The 19,618-nt window shown below is 41.1% G+C and overlaps 1 protein-coding gene and 1 pseudogene across 1 annotated transcript; both read right to left on the bottom strand.

Annotated features, from left to right (window-relative positions):
* Window positions 1–699: 699 nt before the first annotated feature.
* Window positions 700–4,947, bottom strand: LOC146563190 (general transcription factor II-I repeat domain-containing protein 2B-like; annotated as a pseudogene).
* Window positions 4,948–6,151: 1,204 nt separating this feature from the next.
* LOC146563189 (uncharacterized) lies at window positions 6,152–19,250 on the bottom strand. Its single transcript, XM_085295602.1, has 7 exons — window positions 19,116–19,250; window positions 16,218–16,416; window positions 15,402–15,445; window positions 14,905–14,964; window positions 13,373–13,975; window positions 11,979–13,172; window positions 6,152–11,873 (listed from the first exon to the last, which is right to left on the bottom strand). Exons 3-7 carry the CDS (start codon window positions 15,415–15,417, stop codon window positions 9,499–9,501), a joined length of 4,248 nt encoding a protein of 1,415 aa, XP_085151728.1. The 5' UTR covers window positions 15,418–15,445; window positions 16,218–16,416; window positions 19,116–19,250; the 3' UTR covers window positions 6,152–9,498.
* Between the last annotated feature and the right edge of the window lie 368 nt (window positions 19,251–19,618).

Genomic DNA, 19,618 nt, shown 5'->3' with positions numbered 1-19,618 from the left:
CGTATTCTCGGAAAAGTAGTTGCAGGAGGTGAGCTGGCTTCAAACAAATGATGAACGCACAGAGATGTGGTGCGGAATGTGCCGTGACAATTTAATAAATGACAAATTAAAAAGGCATGAACATTTTTTTTGTATCGAGAAAATATCGAACCGTGACACCAAAGTATCGAACCGAACCGAACCGTGAATTTTGTGTATCGTTGCACCCCTAATATATATATATATATATGTGGGTGTGTGGGTGTATACATATATATATAGTCATTCTTTTTTGAACAAAACTCAAAACAGACCATAATAATCTTTCAGTCGTTTCTACCCTCACTTAATTTCCTTTCGCTGCTCAGCTCTCACAAAGTGGCTCAGTTATGCTCCAATCACTCCATATTGTGGCCAATCACATGCGAGGATATAGGATAATATCATTATGTGAAAAACAGAGAGGGTGAGAGACGCGACAGTCAAGTGGAGCATCCGTCTGTCCTCTCAGTAAGTGAGTGAGACAGTAGACAGCGGTGAGGAGGGCTGTGCGAAAGCAAAAACACATAAATATGCCTGACACCCGTAAACGACGCAACATCTGGCTGCAGTTTAAAGACTTTTTTTGTCTCGGTCTCGGTCTTGGTCTTGTCTTGGTCTCGGATTAGGCGGTCTTGACTACAAGTCTACTCCTGTCTCATCTATACCCTGCTTCTGTTTTCATGTTAGTGTGAAGTGTGGTTTTTTGTTTGTTTGTTTTTGTTTTTGTGGGGTTTGTGTGTGTATATGTCTGTATTTTTGTATTTAAGATATTTCTGTTTTGCTTAATTTTCTTTAGTATAACTTTGAATAAACCAAAGAACAGTGTCTTAAAATCAGTCAATTACCTTGATGAACAATTCTTATTCTCCATGTGATGAATTAATTCATTGAGTCATTTTTACATTTTCTGTGATTTTCTTACTTAGAAACTGCATTCTTCCATGTTTACTAAAAATCCTCCATATTAACCATGGAATTTAAAAAAAAGTTTTTAATAAGATGCCACCTGCAAGAATTACTTAAAAAAAATGACAGGATAAAAACATCATATAGAAGATTTTATAACAACTGATAAAAGTGAACATTAAAGAAAAAAACCCACAAAGATGTTTCCTTTAGAAAATAAAAATACAAGGTTAAACATTTTTCTGAAAATAAGAATTTAAATTTAAATCAAATATCTGCTGATTGTAAATTGTTTATGAATCAACCTTAAAATCAGTCAGACGAACCAAAGAGTCTGTTGTGCTCGTATGTAAAAATAATGTAGTACAGACTCTCCTTTACTGCACCAGCAGCTACATCTGCATTCTCGTACTCCAAACGTAGTATTTTGTGCTGAAATATTACAAATTGTATTAAATGCACCGAAAATCATTTGTCCATGTAGCTGAAATCTGACAATAATTTTAATCAGCTCATGAAATGCTGCAGGACGAGTCATTCAGAAGTTTTTCTATGAACTCTGTGATCTCCTTTTCATGAATTTTCTGCAGGTTTTATTTTTCATCCTTGATGTTTGCAATCTTCATTTGGTCCTTGTGTTTTGTCAGCAAATCTCTGATTTTTGTCAGATTTCCTCTCTTCTTAGACAGACATACTTGTTCTGCCTTTTATAACTTAAAAGGCAACATCTTATTAAGTGGACCCGACCTAAATAACACACTACTGGGTGTCCTTATGCGTTTTAGGAAAGAGCCTGTAGCATTTTCAGCTGATGTGCAACAAATGTTTTATTGTTTTGAAGTGAGAGAGGATCATAGGGATTATCTGAGATTCCTTTGGTATAAAGATAATGATCCCGACCAAGGTATTTGTGACTATAGAATGAGGGTTCATGTTTTTGGGAATAGCCCTTCCCCAGCTGTGGCTATTTATTGTATGAGGCGTGCTGCAGTCGAGGGAGCAGAAGAGCACGGGCATGATGCAAATCAGTTTGTAATGAGACATTTTTACGTTGATGATGTTCTTGCATCCACAGCAACAGTGGAAGAAGCTGTTGAGACACTCACAAGCACTCAAAAGATGCTGGCACAGTCAAACTTAAGGCTACATAAAATAGCCTCTAATGACCACAAAGTAGTGGAAGCGTTTCCTGCTGCCGAGAGAGCCAAGGATCTAAAAGACTTGGATTTAGAGTTGGACGACATACCCCTGCAAAGGAGCTTGGAGGTACTGTGGAATCTTAAAAAGGACTGTTTTACCTTTCACGTCACCACTGAACAAAAGCCGTTCACCAGGAGAGGTGTCTTGGCCACTGTTAACAGTCTGTATGACCCGCTGGGTTTCGTGTCACCCATCACAATGCAGGGAAAAGCTCTTCTCCGTGAATTGACCTCAGAGCAAAAGAACTGGGATGAATCACTTCCTGCAGAAAGAGAAGATGAATGGAGCAGATGGAGAAGCTCACTGAAGGATCTTGAGTGGCTACAGATACCGAGGTGCTACTTCCCATTCTCCCAGGCCATTGCTGTGAAAAAAGAACTGTGCATATTTTCAGATGCCTCCACCACGGCTATAGGAGCAGTGGCATATCTGAGAGCTCTTGATGGTGAAGGTCAGTGGCACACAGGTTTCATCATGGGCAAGTCCAAAGTAGCCCCAAGACCCGCCCACACTGTTCCTAGATTGGAGTTATATGGTAAATGGTAAATGACCTGTATTTATATAGCGCTTTACTAGTCCCTAAGGACCCCAAAGCGCTTTACACATCCAGTCATCCACCCATTCACACACTGGTGATGGCAGCTACATTGTAGCCACAACCCTGGGGCGCACTGACAGAGGCGACTGTGCAGCAGTGTTAGCTGTAGAGATGTACGAACTCATTAGAGATGAGATTGACAATGAAGTAGACACTGTCAGATTTTTCACAGACAGTAAAATCGTTCTTGGTTACATACACAACAACACAAAGAGGTTCTACACTTACGTGGCTAACCGAGTGATTAGAATCAGAAAGACTACACATCCAGCACAGTGGTTTTACATAGCCACTAGTGACAATCCAGCAGACACAGCCACTAGACCAGGGGTGGGCAAACTTTTAGATTCGTGGGCCACATTGAGTTCTAACATTTGACAAAGGGGCCGGAACAGGATCAGATAGAGGGCATGCTTTGAAAACATCACCTCATTGGGGGAAAAATACACATCTTGGGATATGGAGAAAACATGTGCTTTAATTTCCAATGAAAATGAAGAAAAGCGTTACAATAAAATCTCTGACTTCGAAATGAGTCTTTAAACACTGAAAATCAAATAAATGAACATTTTATTTTAAAGCACTGAAGGTTCTGTTATCCTTCAGGATATCACCATCACTCTCCCGATGCAGATGTACTTGTCCTGTTCCTTTTATTCAATTTGTTTCCCCGGTGCCAAAAGTCAACAACGACCAGTGCAAGAACAAAACAATTGCAGCAAGTCAGTCTGCGAAGCGTTATATTTGATCTGCGCGCACTGTTCATTTTAACAACGTGCCTATCACGTAGACACACATTTTAATGGGAGCAGTGTTGTTGGTCTCCTTTTTTAGCCAGCGCATCAAAGTCTGGAGTTAGTTTTGTTGTGGCGATTCTCAGGATGGATCTGAGGTGTAGGTCTGTTAACTTGGATCTGTGGCTGGCTTTGTTGATGTTGATGTTCATGACGCTGAATGTCCGTTCACACACGAAGGTAGAGCCGAACAAAGCCAACATCATCTGCGCTTTTCGCCTTAGATTTGGAAACGCGGCATCATTGAGTGAAGCATAGAAGTCATTTAGTTTCAGAGAGCTGAACTTCTCTTTTAAGGCAGGGTCGGACTGAAGGTCGATGAGTTCGAGCTGAAGCTCCTCTGGAGCTGTTTCAGGGTCTTGTGACAGAGGAAAGGCCACCAATTGAAGTGACTTGTCAATTTTATCGAAATCCAAAAACCGACGGCAGAATTCTCCGTGCAGTGCATCCAGTGACTCACTGTATTTCTTTACTTTTGCTCCGGCCTCTTTCAGCGTGGCTAGTGTAGGAAAATGAGTGAATGACTTGTTCAAAATCTGCCTAGAGAATAAAGCCAGCTTGGATTTGAAGGCTTTCACGTTTGTGTGCATGTCATGCACAAACTGCTCCTTCCCCTGCAGTTTCACGTTGAGCTCATTCAAGTGTGAAAATACATCCGTAGCAAACGCAAAGTCACACATCCAGCTCTTGTTGCTCAGCTCAGGAAATTCTTCAGTCTTCCCCTGCCGCTCCAAAAACACGCCAATCTCCTCTTTGAGCTCCCACACTCGTTGAAACACTTCGCCCAAACTCAACCAGCGAACACGGGAGTGATAAAGCAGGTCCTGGTGATCCGCATCAGTTTCCTCCAGGAACGCAATGAACTGACGGTGCTGAAGTTGACGAGTTTCACCACAGGATTCACAACATGATTCAGCTGTAACACCGATTTACATAGAGATTCCTGGTGGAGGATGCAGTGGAGGAAAATCACATCCTGGTCAGGGTTTTCATCTTTCACTTTATTCTGGATTCTCCTGAGCAGGCCAACGTTTTTTCGCGTTAAATCCATCTGTGGTGACGTTAACAAGCTTACTCCAGGGAAGCTTCATGTTTTCGATGGCAGCAGACACTCGTTCAAACAAGTCCTCTCCCCGTGTTTGTCCTTTCAGAGACTCCATTGTCAAAAACTCCTCCGTTATTTCAAAAGTTTTGTTGATTCCTCGGATAAAAATGAGGAGCTGAGCAGTGTCTTTGACATCGTTGCTTTCATCCAGTGCTAAAGAATAAAAAGTGAATGACTTTGCCTTTTTGTTTAATATGCTGGTGATATCTTCATCTATTAGTTCTACACGGCGAGTCACTGTCCGCCGTGATAAACTGATTTTCTCAAATTTGTCATTCGTCTCCGGGCACAAAATACAGTGGGGCAAAAAAGTATTTAGTCAGCCACCGATTGTGCAAGTTCCCCCACTTAAAATGATGACAGAGGTCAGTAATTTGCACCAGAGGTACACTTCAACTGTGAGAGACAGAATGTGAAAAAAAATCCATGAATCCACATGGTAGGATTTGTAAAGAATTTATTGGTAAATCAGGGTGGAAAATAAGTATTTGGTCAATAACAAAAATACAACTCAATACTTTGTAACATAACCTTTGTTGGCAATAACAGAGGTCAAACGTTTACTATAGGTCTTTACCAGGTTTGCACACACAGTAGCTGGTATTTTGGCCCATTCCTCCATGCAGATCTTCTCGAGAGCAGTGATGTTTTGGGGCTGTCGCCGAGCAACACGGACTTTCAACTCCCGCCACAGATTTTCTATGGGGTTGAGGTCTGGAGACTGGCTAGGCCACTCCAGGACTTTCAAATGCTTCTTACGGAGCCACTCCTTTGTTGCCCGGGCGGTGTGTTTTGGATCATTGTCATGTTGGAAGACCCAGCCTCGTTTCATCTTCAAAGTTCTCACTGATGGAAGGAGGTTTTGGCTCAAAATCTCACGATACATGGCCCCATTCATTCTGTCCTTAACACGGATCAGTCGTCCTGTCCCCTTGGCAGGAAAACAGCCCCATAGCATGATGTTTCCACCCCCATGCTTCACAGTAGGTATGGTGTTCTTGGGATGCAACTCAGTATTCTTCTTCCTCCAAACACGACGAGTTGAGTTTATACCAAAAAGTTCTACTTTGGTTTCATCTGACCACATGACATTCTCCCAATCCTCTGCTGTATCATCCATGTGCACTCTTCCCAGTCTGGTGCAGGTCTACAATACTTTTCCTGGTGTCCTTCGAAAGCTCTTTGGTCTTGGCCATGGCGGAGTTTGGAGTCTGACTGTTTGAGGCTGTGGACAGGTGTCTTTTATACAGATGATGAGTTCAAACAGGTGCCATTCATACAGGTAACGAGTGGGGGACAGAAAAGCTTCTTACAGAAGACGTTACAGGTCTGTGAGAGCCAGAGATTTTCCTTGTTTGAGGTGACCAAATACTTATTTTCCACCCTGATTTACGAATAAATTCTTTACAAATCCTACCATGTGAATTCATGGATTTTTTTTTCACATTCTGTCTCTCACAGTTGAAGTGTACCTCTGGTGCAAATTACTGACCTCTGTCATCATTTTAAGTGGGGGAACTTGCACAATCGGTGGCTGACTAAATACTTTTTTGCCCCACTGTATCTGCTGTCTCTACCATACATTCTTTTAAAAACTCGCCCTCAGACAGTGGTTTGCTGGCCTTTGCTATTTTGAATGAAAGCATAAAACTGGCCTTGGTACTTGACTCTTGAATGGCAGTTTGACTTTGCTGAGCCTTCAAATTAGCTGCCAACTTCTCAGCAGCAGCTTCCCGTTCTTTTGTTGAGAGCTTGCTAGCATAATTAGCGTGCTTTGTGGCAAAGTGACGGCTAATATTATACTGTTTAAAAACCGCCACAGTTTCTTGGCATATCAGGCAAACAGCAGATGATCGGTGTTCAGTGAAAAAATATTTAGTTGTCCACTCCTTTTTGAACACTCGACATTCTCTGTCCACTTTCCTTTTCTTGGGTACGCTCATCTTCATAGAGGGTCGGTGGGTCACAGGGTAAAGTGCAAACGTGGAGTAATAGGCCTGCGCTTCACCTCAAGAAAGCCAATATATCTAGAGTGCGCCATCTAGTGAGGAAACATCAGAATTGCAGGGGAAATAAAACATTAACAAGGTTAATTTATTAAATTTTTTTCAAGTTTGGCGGGCCGGATCAAAACGTTTAACGGGCCGCATGTGGCCCCCGGGCCGTAGTTTGCCCATGCCTGCACTAGACCGATTGCAGCTTCTGCATTGGCTTCTACAAACTGGTTTAGTGGTCCTTCCTTTTTGACACAACACGACATAGAGAAGTCTCACTGGGATAGTTTCACACTGATCGATCCTGACACAGATGCAGAGATCAGACCTGATATAACAAGTTTTGTTACCAAAGCCTCAGTAACACAGCTAGGGCCATGCCGTTTTGAAAGATTCTCTCATTGGATGAGATTGTGTCGCACTATTGCATCACTAAAGCGTGTGGCAGCATCATTCAAGAAAACAAACACAGAAGGTAAAGGCTGGAAGTGTTTCAGTGAAACTAACACTGCAGATGAAGCGTCTAAAGCAGCAAAGTTCATCATTCACACAGTACAAAGTGAAATGTTCAAAGAAGAGTACAGATGCATAAAAGAAAATCTGCCACTTCCAAAACAAAGCTGTCTTCAAAGGTTAAATCCAGTTATTGATGAAGATGGGCTCCTCAGACTAGGAGGTCGATTGGCACCTGCTAACCTAACAAAAGATGAGAAACATCCACTCATTATCCCAAATGCTCATCATATAGCCATCCTTCTTATTAGATACTATCATGAGAAGGTAGCGCATCAGGGGTGTCACCTAACAGAAGGAGCGCTCAGAGGTGCTGGATTTTGGATTATTGGCAGTAAACGGCTCGTCTCTTCTGTTATTTACAAGTGTGTTCTTTGTCGAAAGTTTCGAGGACGACTTCAGACCCAAAAGATGGCAGATTTACCCGTGGACAGGCTGACACCAATGCCACCGTTCACTAGTGTAGGACTGGATGTCTTTGGACCCTGGACGGTCACCACACGTCGCACCAGAGGAGGGAGTGCAGACAGTAAACGCTGGGCTGTGCTTTTCACCTGCATGTCCATGAGAGCTGTGCACATTGAGCTCATTGAAACAATGTCAACATCCAGCTTCATCAATGCGCTGAGGAGATTTTTCTGCATCCGTGGACCTGCTCAAATACTCAGATCTGATAGAGGTACAAATTTTGTTGGAGCATGCAATGAGTTGCAAATTGATCACAAGGACACAGAACTAAACTCATACCTGCAAGAGAAAGGATGCACATGGCTGTTTAATCCCCCACACTCGTCACACATGGGTGGATCGTGGGAGAGACTTATTGGAGTAGCAAGATGCATCCTAGATGGTATTCTGTTGAAAGCCGTACATGTCCAACTAACGCATGAAGTTTTAAGTACATTCATGGCAGAAGTAATGGCAATAATGAATGCAAGACCACTTGTACCAGTCTCAGCAGATCCAGACAAACCAAACCTTCTCACTCCAGCAATGCTCCTTACACAAAAGGTCAATGCATTATCTGCACCAACAGGAAGCTTTGGACCGCCAGACCTCTACTCAAAGCAATGGAAGCAAGTACAGTGTTTGGCAGACTCTTTTTGGAAACAGTGGAAAAGTGAATATCTTTCAACACTACAGCAAAGGAGAAAATGGACTGATGATAAAACAAACATAAAAATTGGTGATGTTGTGTTATTGAAAGATGCTCTCGCACACAGAAATGACTGGTCCACGGGAAAAGTTGTAAGAACATTTGAGAGCAAGGACAATAAGGTTCGAAAAGCAGAAGTAAAGACTGTGAAAGATGGAAATGAAAAAGTGTTTTTGAGACCCATCGCTGATATGGTTTTGCTTTTATCAAGTGATAAATAAGTGTTTGAAATAGCCCTAAACTGTTCAAAATGTTTATTAGAAAAGTTTGTTGTAGTGGCACAATTATATTGTACCAGGCGGGGAGTGTTCTGCCTTTTATAACTTAAATCGGATATTATAGTTGTAAGCTGCCCTAGAGCTCCCTCTGGTGGCTGCTTTGTAATATGGGTTCGGTTACTTTGGGAAAGGAAAAAATGAGAACGTCAAGAAGAAATAAAAGATGGCGGAAAGTGATACCGTAATGTTATTGTTCTAAGCTGATACGGACCTTAAAATGTTGTTGCCTTGGACAAGATATGTCTGTAAGTATGAGTGTCGATAAAATAATTATTATCTTTTGTTTTGTGTAAAAATGGTACGATAATTTGTACATTTGAAAGTTTTATCTTGTTAGCTTGCAGTAAGAGTGTAACAAGTTAGTTTACAATGTTAGTTAGCTAATACAGTATTTTGTACTTTCAGTTTTACGATGGTCAAAGAGAAAGCAATGGTCAGAGGCCATTCTTCAATAAATCAGCGCAAAAAGGAAAATAAGTCTGGTTATTGGAGCATCGTTATCTCGCTGTCTAGCTGGTGAAACCAAGAGACTCAGGGCGAGGACAGCATAATACTTATATTTATTTAATACTAAATATTTCTAATTACAGCAAGCATGCAAATATCTAATAAGCTTCTTCTATTGTTTAATACGCTGGTGCCTGCAATAATCTAAATAAAATATACCAAAATATTAAACAGCGTTTCAAATATTTTCTAAAACCTTAAGTTACACGGCAGCAATTCATCCTGCATGCATCATTGACATCATTGACATCATATAAGGTACAAAATGAAACACAATCCTGAAAATATAAAAGCTAAATCAAGAATTCCATCTGTAATTGTAAAATGTTTACAAACTGACCATAAAATATCTCTTCATCTCAACTTTTAATGTACAGAAAATATTTTATCCAGCTGAGCTCTGTCACAAAAAGTAGGAAAAAAATCTCATGAAATGCTGCAGGGAGATTTTGTCTCAGCTTCATCCAGAAGTTTTTGTATTAGTTCACTTATTTCTGTTTCATGATTTTTCTGCAGTTTTTCTTTTTCTTCCTCATTTTTTGCATTCTTCATTTGATCCTCATGTTTTATCAGCAACTCTTGGATTTTTTTCACATTCCCTCTCTCCTTAGACAGACACTTCACCACAGCACTGATGTCTCCAAGATGTTTTTCTCTCTTTTGTTTTTCAGTGTGCTCAGCCAGAGCCTTTAACAGGTCATACTTCTCATCTTTGTCTTTAATCTTCTTCTCGTGCTCCTCCTTCTGAGCTGCGAACTCTTTGTTGTGTTTCTCTTTGAAATCATTGAACTCTTCAGCTCTCTTTCTGGCCTCATCTTCATGCATCTTCTTCAGCTTTTCCACATGTATTTTATAGTTTTCCTCCAGCTGATTTTGTTCTTTCTTCTCCTCTTCTCTCCTCTTTTTGTCTTCTTCTTTTCTTTTCTTTTCATGTTTTTCTATTTCCTGCTGTATTTTTTCTTTCTCTTCTTTCAGTCGTTTTTCCTCCTCCTGTCGTCTCTGTTCATCTTCTTCTCTTTGTTTCTCTCTTTCTTCTCTTCGTTCTTTCTCCCAGGCTTCTTGTTTTCTTTTCATCTCTTCTCTGCTCTCTTTCAGTTTTTTGGCCATAATTTTCTTTTCCTCTTTTTCTGAGTGAATTTGTTTATCCAGAGTTTCAAGCTTCATTTTAAACTCCTGCCTACATCTTTCTTCTTTCTCTTCCCGTTTCCTGTTCTCTTTTTCTCTTGCTTCCTGTTCTTTCTTTCTCTTCTCTTCATGCTCCTTTTTCATATTTTCTTCCATCTCTTTGATTTTCAGCTCTGCTTCCTGCTGTATTTTTTCCTTCTCTTCTTTCAGTCGTCTTTCCTCCTCCTGTCGTCTCTGTTCATCTTCTTCTTTTTGTTTCTCTCGTTCTTCTCTTCGTTCTTTCTCCCAGGCTTCTTGTTTTCTCTTCATCTCTTCTCTGCTCTCTTCCAGCTTTTGATCCACACTTTTCTTTTCCTCTTTTTCTGACTGAATTTGTTTGTCCAACATTTCAAGCTGCATTTTAAACTCCAGCCTACATCTTTCTTCTTTCTCTTCCCGTTTCCTCTTCTCTTTTTCTCTTGCTTCCTGTTCTTTCTTTCTCTTCTCTTCACGCTCCTTTTTCATATTTTCTTCCATCTCTTTGATTTTCAGCTCTGCTTCCTGCTGTATTTTTTCCTTCTCTTCTTTCAGTCGTCTTTCCTCTTCCTGTCGTCTCTGTTCATCTTCTTGTCTTCGTTTCTCTCGTTCTTCTCTTCGTTCTTTCTCCCAGGCTTCCTGTTTTCTCTTCATCTCGTCTCTGCTCTCTTCCAGCTCTTTGTTCACACTTTTCTTTTCCTCTTTTTCTGACTGAATTTGTTTGTCCAACATTTCAAGCTGCATTTTAAACTCCTGCCTACGTTTTTCTTCTTTCTCTTCCCGTTTCCTGTTCTCTTCTTCTCTCGCTTCCTGTTCTTTCTTTCTCTCCTCACGCTCCTTATTTAGATTTTCCTGCATCTCCATGAGTTTCTGGTCTCTTTCCTGCTGTATTTTTTCTTTCTCTTCTCCCAATCTTGTTTTGATGGCTTCCTTTTCTTCCTCATGTTTTCTTTCTAGCGCCTCTCTCTCTCTCTTCATCTCTTCTTCCTTCTCCTTCAGGATTCTCTTCATTTCCTTCTTTATCGCTGCTTCAGCTTCTTGCAGCATCTCATTGGTGAAGCAGTTTCCTCCATTTTCCTTCACCATGGTGTCAATCTTTGTTATCAGCTCACTGACTTGTTGGCGGTTCTCTTTGTGTACATTATTGAACACATGGTATCTTCCTCCACAGTCAGCAATCAGCTTCTTAAAGGAATCATCACACATCATTTTAATATAATCTTCAGTGGATATTTCTTCACGTTGTAGTGAATCTCCTTCAGTAAAAAGAATGATGGTGAACTTTTCTGAATTCGGCCCAAAACCTTCCTTTATGAGTTTTAATGTCTTCTTCTCCTCTGGTGTGAGACGACCAATTCTTAACACCAGCAGGAAGACATGTGGTCCTGGAGCCAGAAGACTGATGCATTTCACCATCTCCTCATGAACTTCTTCTTGTGACAGAGCTGTGTCAAACAGACCAGGAGTGTCGACCACAACAACAGGACGGCCGTCCACCTCACTATTTGCTTTCTGACAGTATTTGGTGACTGATTTTTGACTTGGCATTTCTTTAAACTCTCTCCCTCCTAGGATGGTGTTTCCTGATGAGCTCTTTCCACTGCCGGTCTTTCCTATCAGCACAATCCTGAGAGGCTCCGTGTTCTGCTTCTCTTCATCACCTGTAAACACATGATTTTCTTTAAATGTGAACAGTTTATAAAGTAGATGTTAGAATATAATGTAGAACATGATTAATGATTAAAAAAAAACATTCAATTACTTACGAGTGACCATATGTTTAGTTATCAGATCAATCTGGGCTCGAGCAAATGTTACAGCTGTGTAGCAGCATGGTTTGTTTGTACATCTCATCTGCTCCACAGTGTCCAACAACGTGTGGATCTGCTCTTTATCCTTGATGTTAACAATAACAGGCCTTTGTCCATAACGTTGACAGAGCTCCTGGATATTTGGGTCTTTGCTTACAAAGTTAACAAAAGCTGGATCTGTAGGATCTGAGCCCACAGTGAACAGAATCATGGTGAAGTCATTGACTCGAGAGCTGAATGCGTCCTGGATGGTCTCTAACTCTCCCTTGTCTTCATCAGTGAGGGGAGCCACAGGTAGGACCAGGATGAAGGCATGGACACCCTCAGGATCACAGAGGGAGATACACCTGAGTGATTCCTCCATCACTGCCTCCTGAGGTTTTCCATACAAGGCAGGCAGCTCCACCAGGGAAACCCAACGTCCACACACCTCTCCCTGATGTTTAACACACTCTGATGAGTTGGAGGCTGAATGAAGCTCAGTCTGACCTAAAATGGCCTTGGCTGCTGACGTCTTCCCTGCTCCTCTCCTCCCACACAGAACCAGGTTTAAAGATGGTTTGATGAGTTCAGATTCTATTCTTCTGATCTTTTCAGGTGGTTCTTTTATGTCTTCAGACTTTGGTCTGATGGTCTCTTCAGTGACTGTGAGGAATTTTCCTTTGTTCTCATGCACGATGTTCTCAATCTTCTCCATCAACTGTTGATGATCATTTTCAAACATGTTGTAGTGTCTACCTTCACAATCTCTAAGTAGAGAATTAACTGAACGTCCCATCTCCTCCTCATCTGTGATGATGACCATTGAGTGTTTAAAGGCATCTCCATTAAACACACTCAGAGTCAAACTGAAAGTTTTTCTGCTCTGCATAGTGAAATCAGAAGGTTCCACCATCAGCAGCAGAACATTTGGTCCAGGAGGACAGAGACTCACACAGCTCTTCATCTCTTCTCTCGCTGCTTTCAGAGATGGACTTAAGAAGTCGGGAGTTTTCACTACTGTTAAAGGTTTTCCTCTCCACTCTCCATGGAAAACTTGTCTGTCTGGAGAAAATCCTGAAAAATCATAATTTTTCTTCACAATAAAGTTACAGAGTTCTGTCTTCTTTGCTGAGTTTCCTCCAAACAGCAACATGCAGAGTCTACGTCCTGTAAAGGAGCAAAGATACAAACAGGAAATTACTCTCAGACAGTCTGACTGATCCTAAAAGCCTTTTGGTCTTTCTTCACTTTTTCCATCTTCAGTAAATGCTGCTTCATGTTCTTGGTGGATCGTTCCTTCTGAGCACTTTAGAAAGTGTCTTTATGTTAAAATATCTACAGATAGAGTTTGGGGGTTTTTTACTTACCAACAGGCTGAGGATCATTCAGAGTAACAGGAGCTTCTTTTCTTTGTTCAGCGCTGGTGTGCTGACAGGTCACATGTGTTCCATTGTTCATTTCTACAATGCGTTCCATGTTTTCTAGTAACTCCCGAATGTTGAGGTTTTCAAGCTGCAGTGACCTGTTATTACACAGTCTGATCATTTCCTGTATAGGTGTATGATACATAACACTATGCCATAAACCTGGACGCCTGGGTGGTGATATCAGAACCAGTGAATGATCAAAGGAATGATCACTGAAGAAGTTCAGGACTCTGCAGAGTCTCGTTTTTTGATGCTCTTTGAAGTCTTCAGGCTGTAGAACCAGCAGGAACACATGAGGTCCAGGATCAGAGAGCCTCACACAGTTGTTCACATGTTCCTTTAATTTCTCCTCTGAGATGTTTGGATGAAGCAGATCTGGAGTGTTGATGAGAACTACTTCTTTCCCTTGAATGTGTCCACTGACTCTCACACATCGGTCCAGTTCTTCCTCAGGGTTGAACTTGTTCTCTCCCAGTATAATGTTCCCCACTGAGCTCCTCTCAGACCAGCTGTTCCCCAGCAGGACAGCTCTGAGCTCAGACACTGAAACGACAGCAAACACAAACACTGAACAAAGAATCTTTCAAAGTTAATACAAGCAGAAACAACATTATATCATAGGTTTTAATTAATCTAAATTTAATGATTTTCCATTTGTAACCACTGAGTTGTAATTATTGAAAAATGCGCAAAAATTGTCAGTTTGTTTAAATATGTGTTATTTTTTCTAGTATTCATGGATCATTACTGAGCCATAAATATATATTCACATGTGAGAATACTACATAAAGTTTGAGAGCTGAAAAATAAAATTAACCTCTGTTAAAAGCTCAGTTTTAAATCCACAGAATCTGAAGACCAATTTTTTTTTCTTGTTTGGCACAATTTTATTTCTATAATCTCTTTTGATCACCATTGTCACAGAATGCATCAGAATCAGAATCAGAAAGGGTTTTATTGCCAAATGTTGAGCAGGTTTACAACATTAGGAAATTGCTGCGGTGCTTCAGTGCAAACATACTGTTATAAATTACGTTTAAATAGACATGAAAATAAAAATAAGAGTAAGAATTAAAAGTGCTAAGTAGATAGATATATACATGAGTGCAGGTGGTCTCAATAAATTTCAATAAATTGCACCAACTTCATGTCTGTGGCATAGAGCTACATAAGCACTGGTGTCCTGAATGTTTGATCTGTTAACATGAAGTTAAGGAGACATTTGCTGTAACCTCTCCCAGATATGACCCCCAAAAGTTTACATAAAATAGTTTTCTTCACTTTTCTATACATTATATGAGCTCTAAATGTAAAGAGAGAAAGCAGGATCCGTGCACTAAGAGGTTTTCATTATTCCAAACAGGCTTCACACTTCCTGCTATATTTTGTCTTCACCTGCTCCTGTCTAATGTCTTCCACCTTAAATTGCCCAGTTAAAGTTTGCATTAAACATCTTGTCTTTAAAAACTCACTGCTGGGTGGCACAAAATCAAAGCTCTTCCTGCGACGTCTGGGAAAAGTGTCTTGTGGTCCTGCAAAGATAAAGAAAAACATGCATTGTGCACTGAGACGTGTTATCCTGCAATGACTACATCAGATGGAACAAAGCACTTTTAATGTCAACAGCTGACTGCATGAACAGATCACATTAGTTCTGGGAAAGATTATTAAACATGACTGTTAATTTTCAGAAAACACATTCTGTCAAATGTTATTGGTTAAACACATTGTTAAAGCATGTTACTTGCAACACAGCAGCCTGGTTCAGCAAAGACACTCAGATGAGACCTGCTGTAAAATATTCACCTGTAGTCACATCGTTTATCCTCTAATAATCACTTTTTCTTCATTTTTTTCACATTTCTCCAAACAGGAGAAACCAAGAAACAATGAACTTACTGTCAGAGAGTGCTTGTAGAGGGAGGTAACTCACAGTTACTGCATGTAAGTGTGACAAAGTAAGACTCACCAGATGCTGCTGCCATGCTGTCATTCAGCTGCAGAACTCACTGACTGTGGAGTTAAAAGAAAAAACAACAATGACAGAGAAAACTGTTTGTTTTTCATGTTTGAACCTCTGACATCGAAGGAGTTTTGCACAGACGGTGCTGGATACAGACACTTGGATGGTTTTATGTAAATATTCACAACAAAGCGAACAAAAACTAGTCTTCAGAAGCACGACTGCCTGTAAAACATGGCAGAAAGTCCCTTTCAGACTGTTGTTCACTTTAAGGTGAATGAAAGTACTCTCAATGAATCATATTCAGTTCTTCCAAATGAACTCTCCTTATTTGAGTCAAGAATAAAGTTGGTGGGGTTCAAACTGAAATCCAAAACTTTTCCGTTTGAGTGTCTAGTGAAGATCATCCACCCTTATTTCAGCATTTACTTAGTGAGTTATTCTCAGTGTCATTTGGCCATGTTGCTATCATTACTTATCTAATATTACAGACTATCTGCAGGGCAAAGATATGACTGTTTTTCAGCAATAAATACTTCATTTGTCAGTGTCTCGAAAAACTCATTTAAAGGATTTGCACATGTCATCATATACCCAACACATGTAAGTTCTATAGAGTCTTGCTAATGACCTACTAATGTTCTTCAGGTGTGTTGCAGCAGAGACATTTAAAAGTTTCAGGACACCGGCCCTCGAGGACTGGAGTTTGACATCCCTGCCATAGAGCAGAAACCCACCCCAACCCCATCCCCCCTCCTTTGTGGGGTTTTCAGTCTGAGTCTCAGGATGTTTGTGTGTATTACTTCTAGTCTATGTACCCACCTTGCTTTTCTTGTGCTACAGCTCTCTGGTCACAGCACCTGTTTCACACTCTGACTCCTGGGAAGGATTTCAGTATGGCACCTGGCTGCCCTCTTGCCACCGCTTTGCACTGGATCCCTTTTAACTCAGGTCAGCCCAGCATCGCTCTCTTCAGCTCACCCGGATCTTCAGCTGCTCCTCAAAGTGTCGCCAACTCTGCCTGCAACATGAGTCATATTCCTCTTTCAAATTCATTCAAGCCTGGAGAAGTTTCATACCCACAATAATCACCCACTCCTCTGTCCACAGTTACAGCTTTAGATCTCCACACTACGAGTCGTGTTCAAACATCAAGCCCCGAATCCCTCACCAAGTTTATTCCTTTGCTTAAACTTGTAAATAAAGTTTGTGAAAATTGCTCTGCTGTCTCCACAGTCACATATTGGGCCCCTTTGACACTAAGCTTCTGATCTCTTATTTGTTGTGCAGTGTGTACAGTCAATCAATCAATCAATCAAGGCTTTATTCGCCACATGCAGGTTGCCCTGCAGTGAAATAGGACCCCCCCCCCCCCCCGACCTTACACACACAACACAGACATCACATGTGGATACAGGTCGGAGATCGGTAGTGTTACAGAAAGACACTTAAATGTACACTACAATGGGAAAGTACAAGAGGAAAAAAAGAGACCTCTACTCATGCTGGGCTCCTGGGAGGACAGCATGAGAACAGGAAACAAAAAAACTCCTCTGCACAAAAAAGCACATAAATGTCCACAGCACAACATTATGGAACACGTGACAAGCCTCAGGGTCGGGTGGGGGGTGAGGAGGAATCCTAGGCAAACACAGCAGCCATCCTGCCCAGCGCTACCATTCCAGCGTGGGCTCAGACCCGCCGTGTTCCCAGGAGGGAACAAGCATCGAAGGCGTTTGGAAAGGGAGGGGGGATGAGTGTGTGCATATCAGTGTATATGTATGTGTGTGCGTGTCCAGAGTTCTACAGTCCAACACTGGTCTCTCAATCTCCCATTGGAGAGCCGCGAGCTTCTCCATACTTGCGCTCTGTGATGTTGTCATTTCTTGTGTTCAAAGAGCCTATTCTGCTCTTGCTCTTGACGAAGGCGGTCACACTTTTCTCCTCCTCTCCCTTAGCTTCCCTGCTTAGCCTCTTATGTCCTTGTCTAGTCTCGTATTTTTTTGTATTCATTTTCCCTGGAACACGCTCTCACAGTCTGTTCTCAAAAACCTAAAAGAGGAATTATGGATTGGATCGACTGGTCCCTAAATGCAATTGACACCCCTTTCTCAACAAGAAGTCTGGGCTCGGGTGAGCCTGAGTGCTGAAGATATCTACCTATTCAGAACCATGGTAACAGGGTTCTGGCTGATCGGAGCTGGCTTGGCCCTGACTTATCGGAGATTTAAGAAAGCGGAACCGGCTGTTCAAACCCTCACAAGGCTGCCCGCTGGGATTGGAACGATGGGAGAGGCGTGAGTTTCTCAAAATGGGCTCATTGAGTGCAGCACAGATAAGATCTTGGAGAGGCTACGGCTGCCGTGAATACTCAGAATAAGATCTCTGGACGCATATTGGATGACATCTCGGGGAGGCTCACTGTCGTGTCTCAGACATTTGTGTTCACCTGTCCTGATAAAACACCTGGTCGCTGTGTCATAAAATACATGCTTAACTGCATCTGCATGCACATCCAACAGCAATGTCGAGTAGCCCTGACCATCACTGCTGAGGTCATAAATAAAACCTCCAGATTTGCATATACGAGAACTCTGAGAGGTCAGGTTACTCTAATATTTGCTCCCACCAAGCTTAGAGGCTTTACTTGATGAGTTTGCCTCTGTTCAAATTAAACAAGGTAACAAGAAGTCTGTGTTTATCTGTACACAGTGGATGTTATCTACTCTGTGGTCAATGTTCACTTTTTCCAAACGTTATCATTTTCTTCTTTTTGCATGCTGTTACTCATCGACTCGACATGATACACATCACATTTACTTTATATCTAACTGCAGGTCAAAGGTCGGCTTTATTAATATGAACGTGAGTTAATGATTTAAAAAAGGCCCTTTCTGATTATTCTCTGCTATCAGCTTTATGTTCCTAGATAATCTGAGACTAAGACTTATGAACCTTTTTAAAGATTAATACAAAAGTTTCAGACTTTGATGCAGACGAGAAAATAACAGCTACAGTCACAAAAATAAAATCTAAAATACTTAAATATAAAAAGAGAAATACATCAATTCATGATGGAATACGCACACGACCTCATACAAGTTGGCTTTTTTTGCTTAAATACTACAGACTAACAGGAGGTCACACAGGTCACAGTGAGTATTACATTACTGTTACTCAGCTGTATTCCACGTATCGTATTTATTACTCTGATGTCCACAAACTGATGAAAAGAAGGAAAGCATCCATAACTGTGATTTTAAAAAAAAACACACCAGATGGGACATGACTGACTGAAACTTTCTGAAAACCAAATGTTATTTTGACGGCTCCTGGTTATTAACATGAATAGAAGCTGCACTAATACACACAGATCTACATTTACACAGTTAATATTCTTACAGTTAAATATTATACTTTTATTAATGAATTTTTTATTGCTCCTAACATTATGGCTGCAATTAAGTTCATCGTCCCTGGACTTTAGACTCTCCGCTCTTGAACAACAACGCACTGCCCGGCTGGATTAAAAGCGTTACTTTATTAAAATCTGAACAAATTTAAAACAGACGAGCTTTTTGACACGAAATTCAAAAAATCATTTCACTGGATTTTTGTCTTTGAGATCAAACGTCACAAACAGAACCGCAGAGATCCTGCAATCTGTGCATGGACTGATTTTAGTTCTTATTATTGATCAGGTCATCCTGCAGATCTTACCTGAGCTGTGTGTCTGTGACATCACTGTGCTGGGAGCAGAATTCATAAAGTGACTCTTCAGGTCTTTTAGCTAAAAACAGTCGTCATTGATATTCCACACGTTTCATGCGACATCGCTTCAAAGTGAAAACTCACCTGTAACAAAGTCTTCTCAGCAGAGTGGGCGGGAGTCTCACTGCTGACATCACTGAGACACCTGAACACCTGATCAATGTTTAACCTGCAAGAAAACTGAGACTGAGAAAATTTTACAGCTGAATAAGACCAAGGTTTCTCTTCAATAAGCAGCCTGTAACTACGTCTGCTGGTTCATTCTTGCATTGTGAGCTGTCAGATTTTAACTCTGAAAAACAGCAGAATTCACAGTTTACCAGAGAATCACTGAGAGAGAGAAATGGCATCAAAGTAGGTTTCTCACTGTGGCCAGGCTGACCGTCAGAGCTCTGTTGAGCCAACCATCCCTTTAACATTAACTAGTAATGACTTCATGAACTTCTTCACAA

This window comes from Mchenga conophoros, linkage group LG12, assembly GCF_057382185.1.
Source record: "Mchenga conophoros isolate Kocher_MC1m ecotype Shallow Benthic linkage group LG12, M_conophoros_male_GT1.1, whole genome shotgun sequence".
NCBI classification, from domain to species: Eukaryota; Metazoa; Chordata; class Actinopteri; order Cichliformes; family Cichlidae; genus Mchenga; species Mchenga conophoros.
This window is presented reverse-complemented; position numbering and strand designations above follow the sequence as displayed.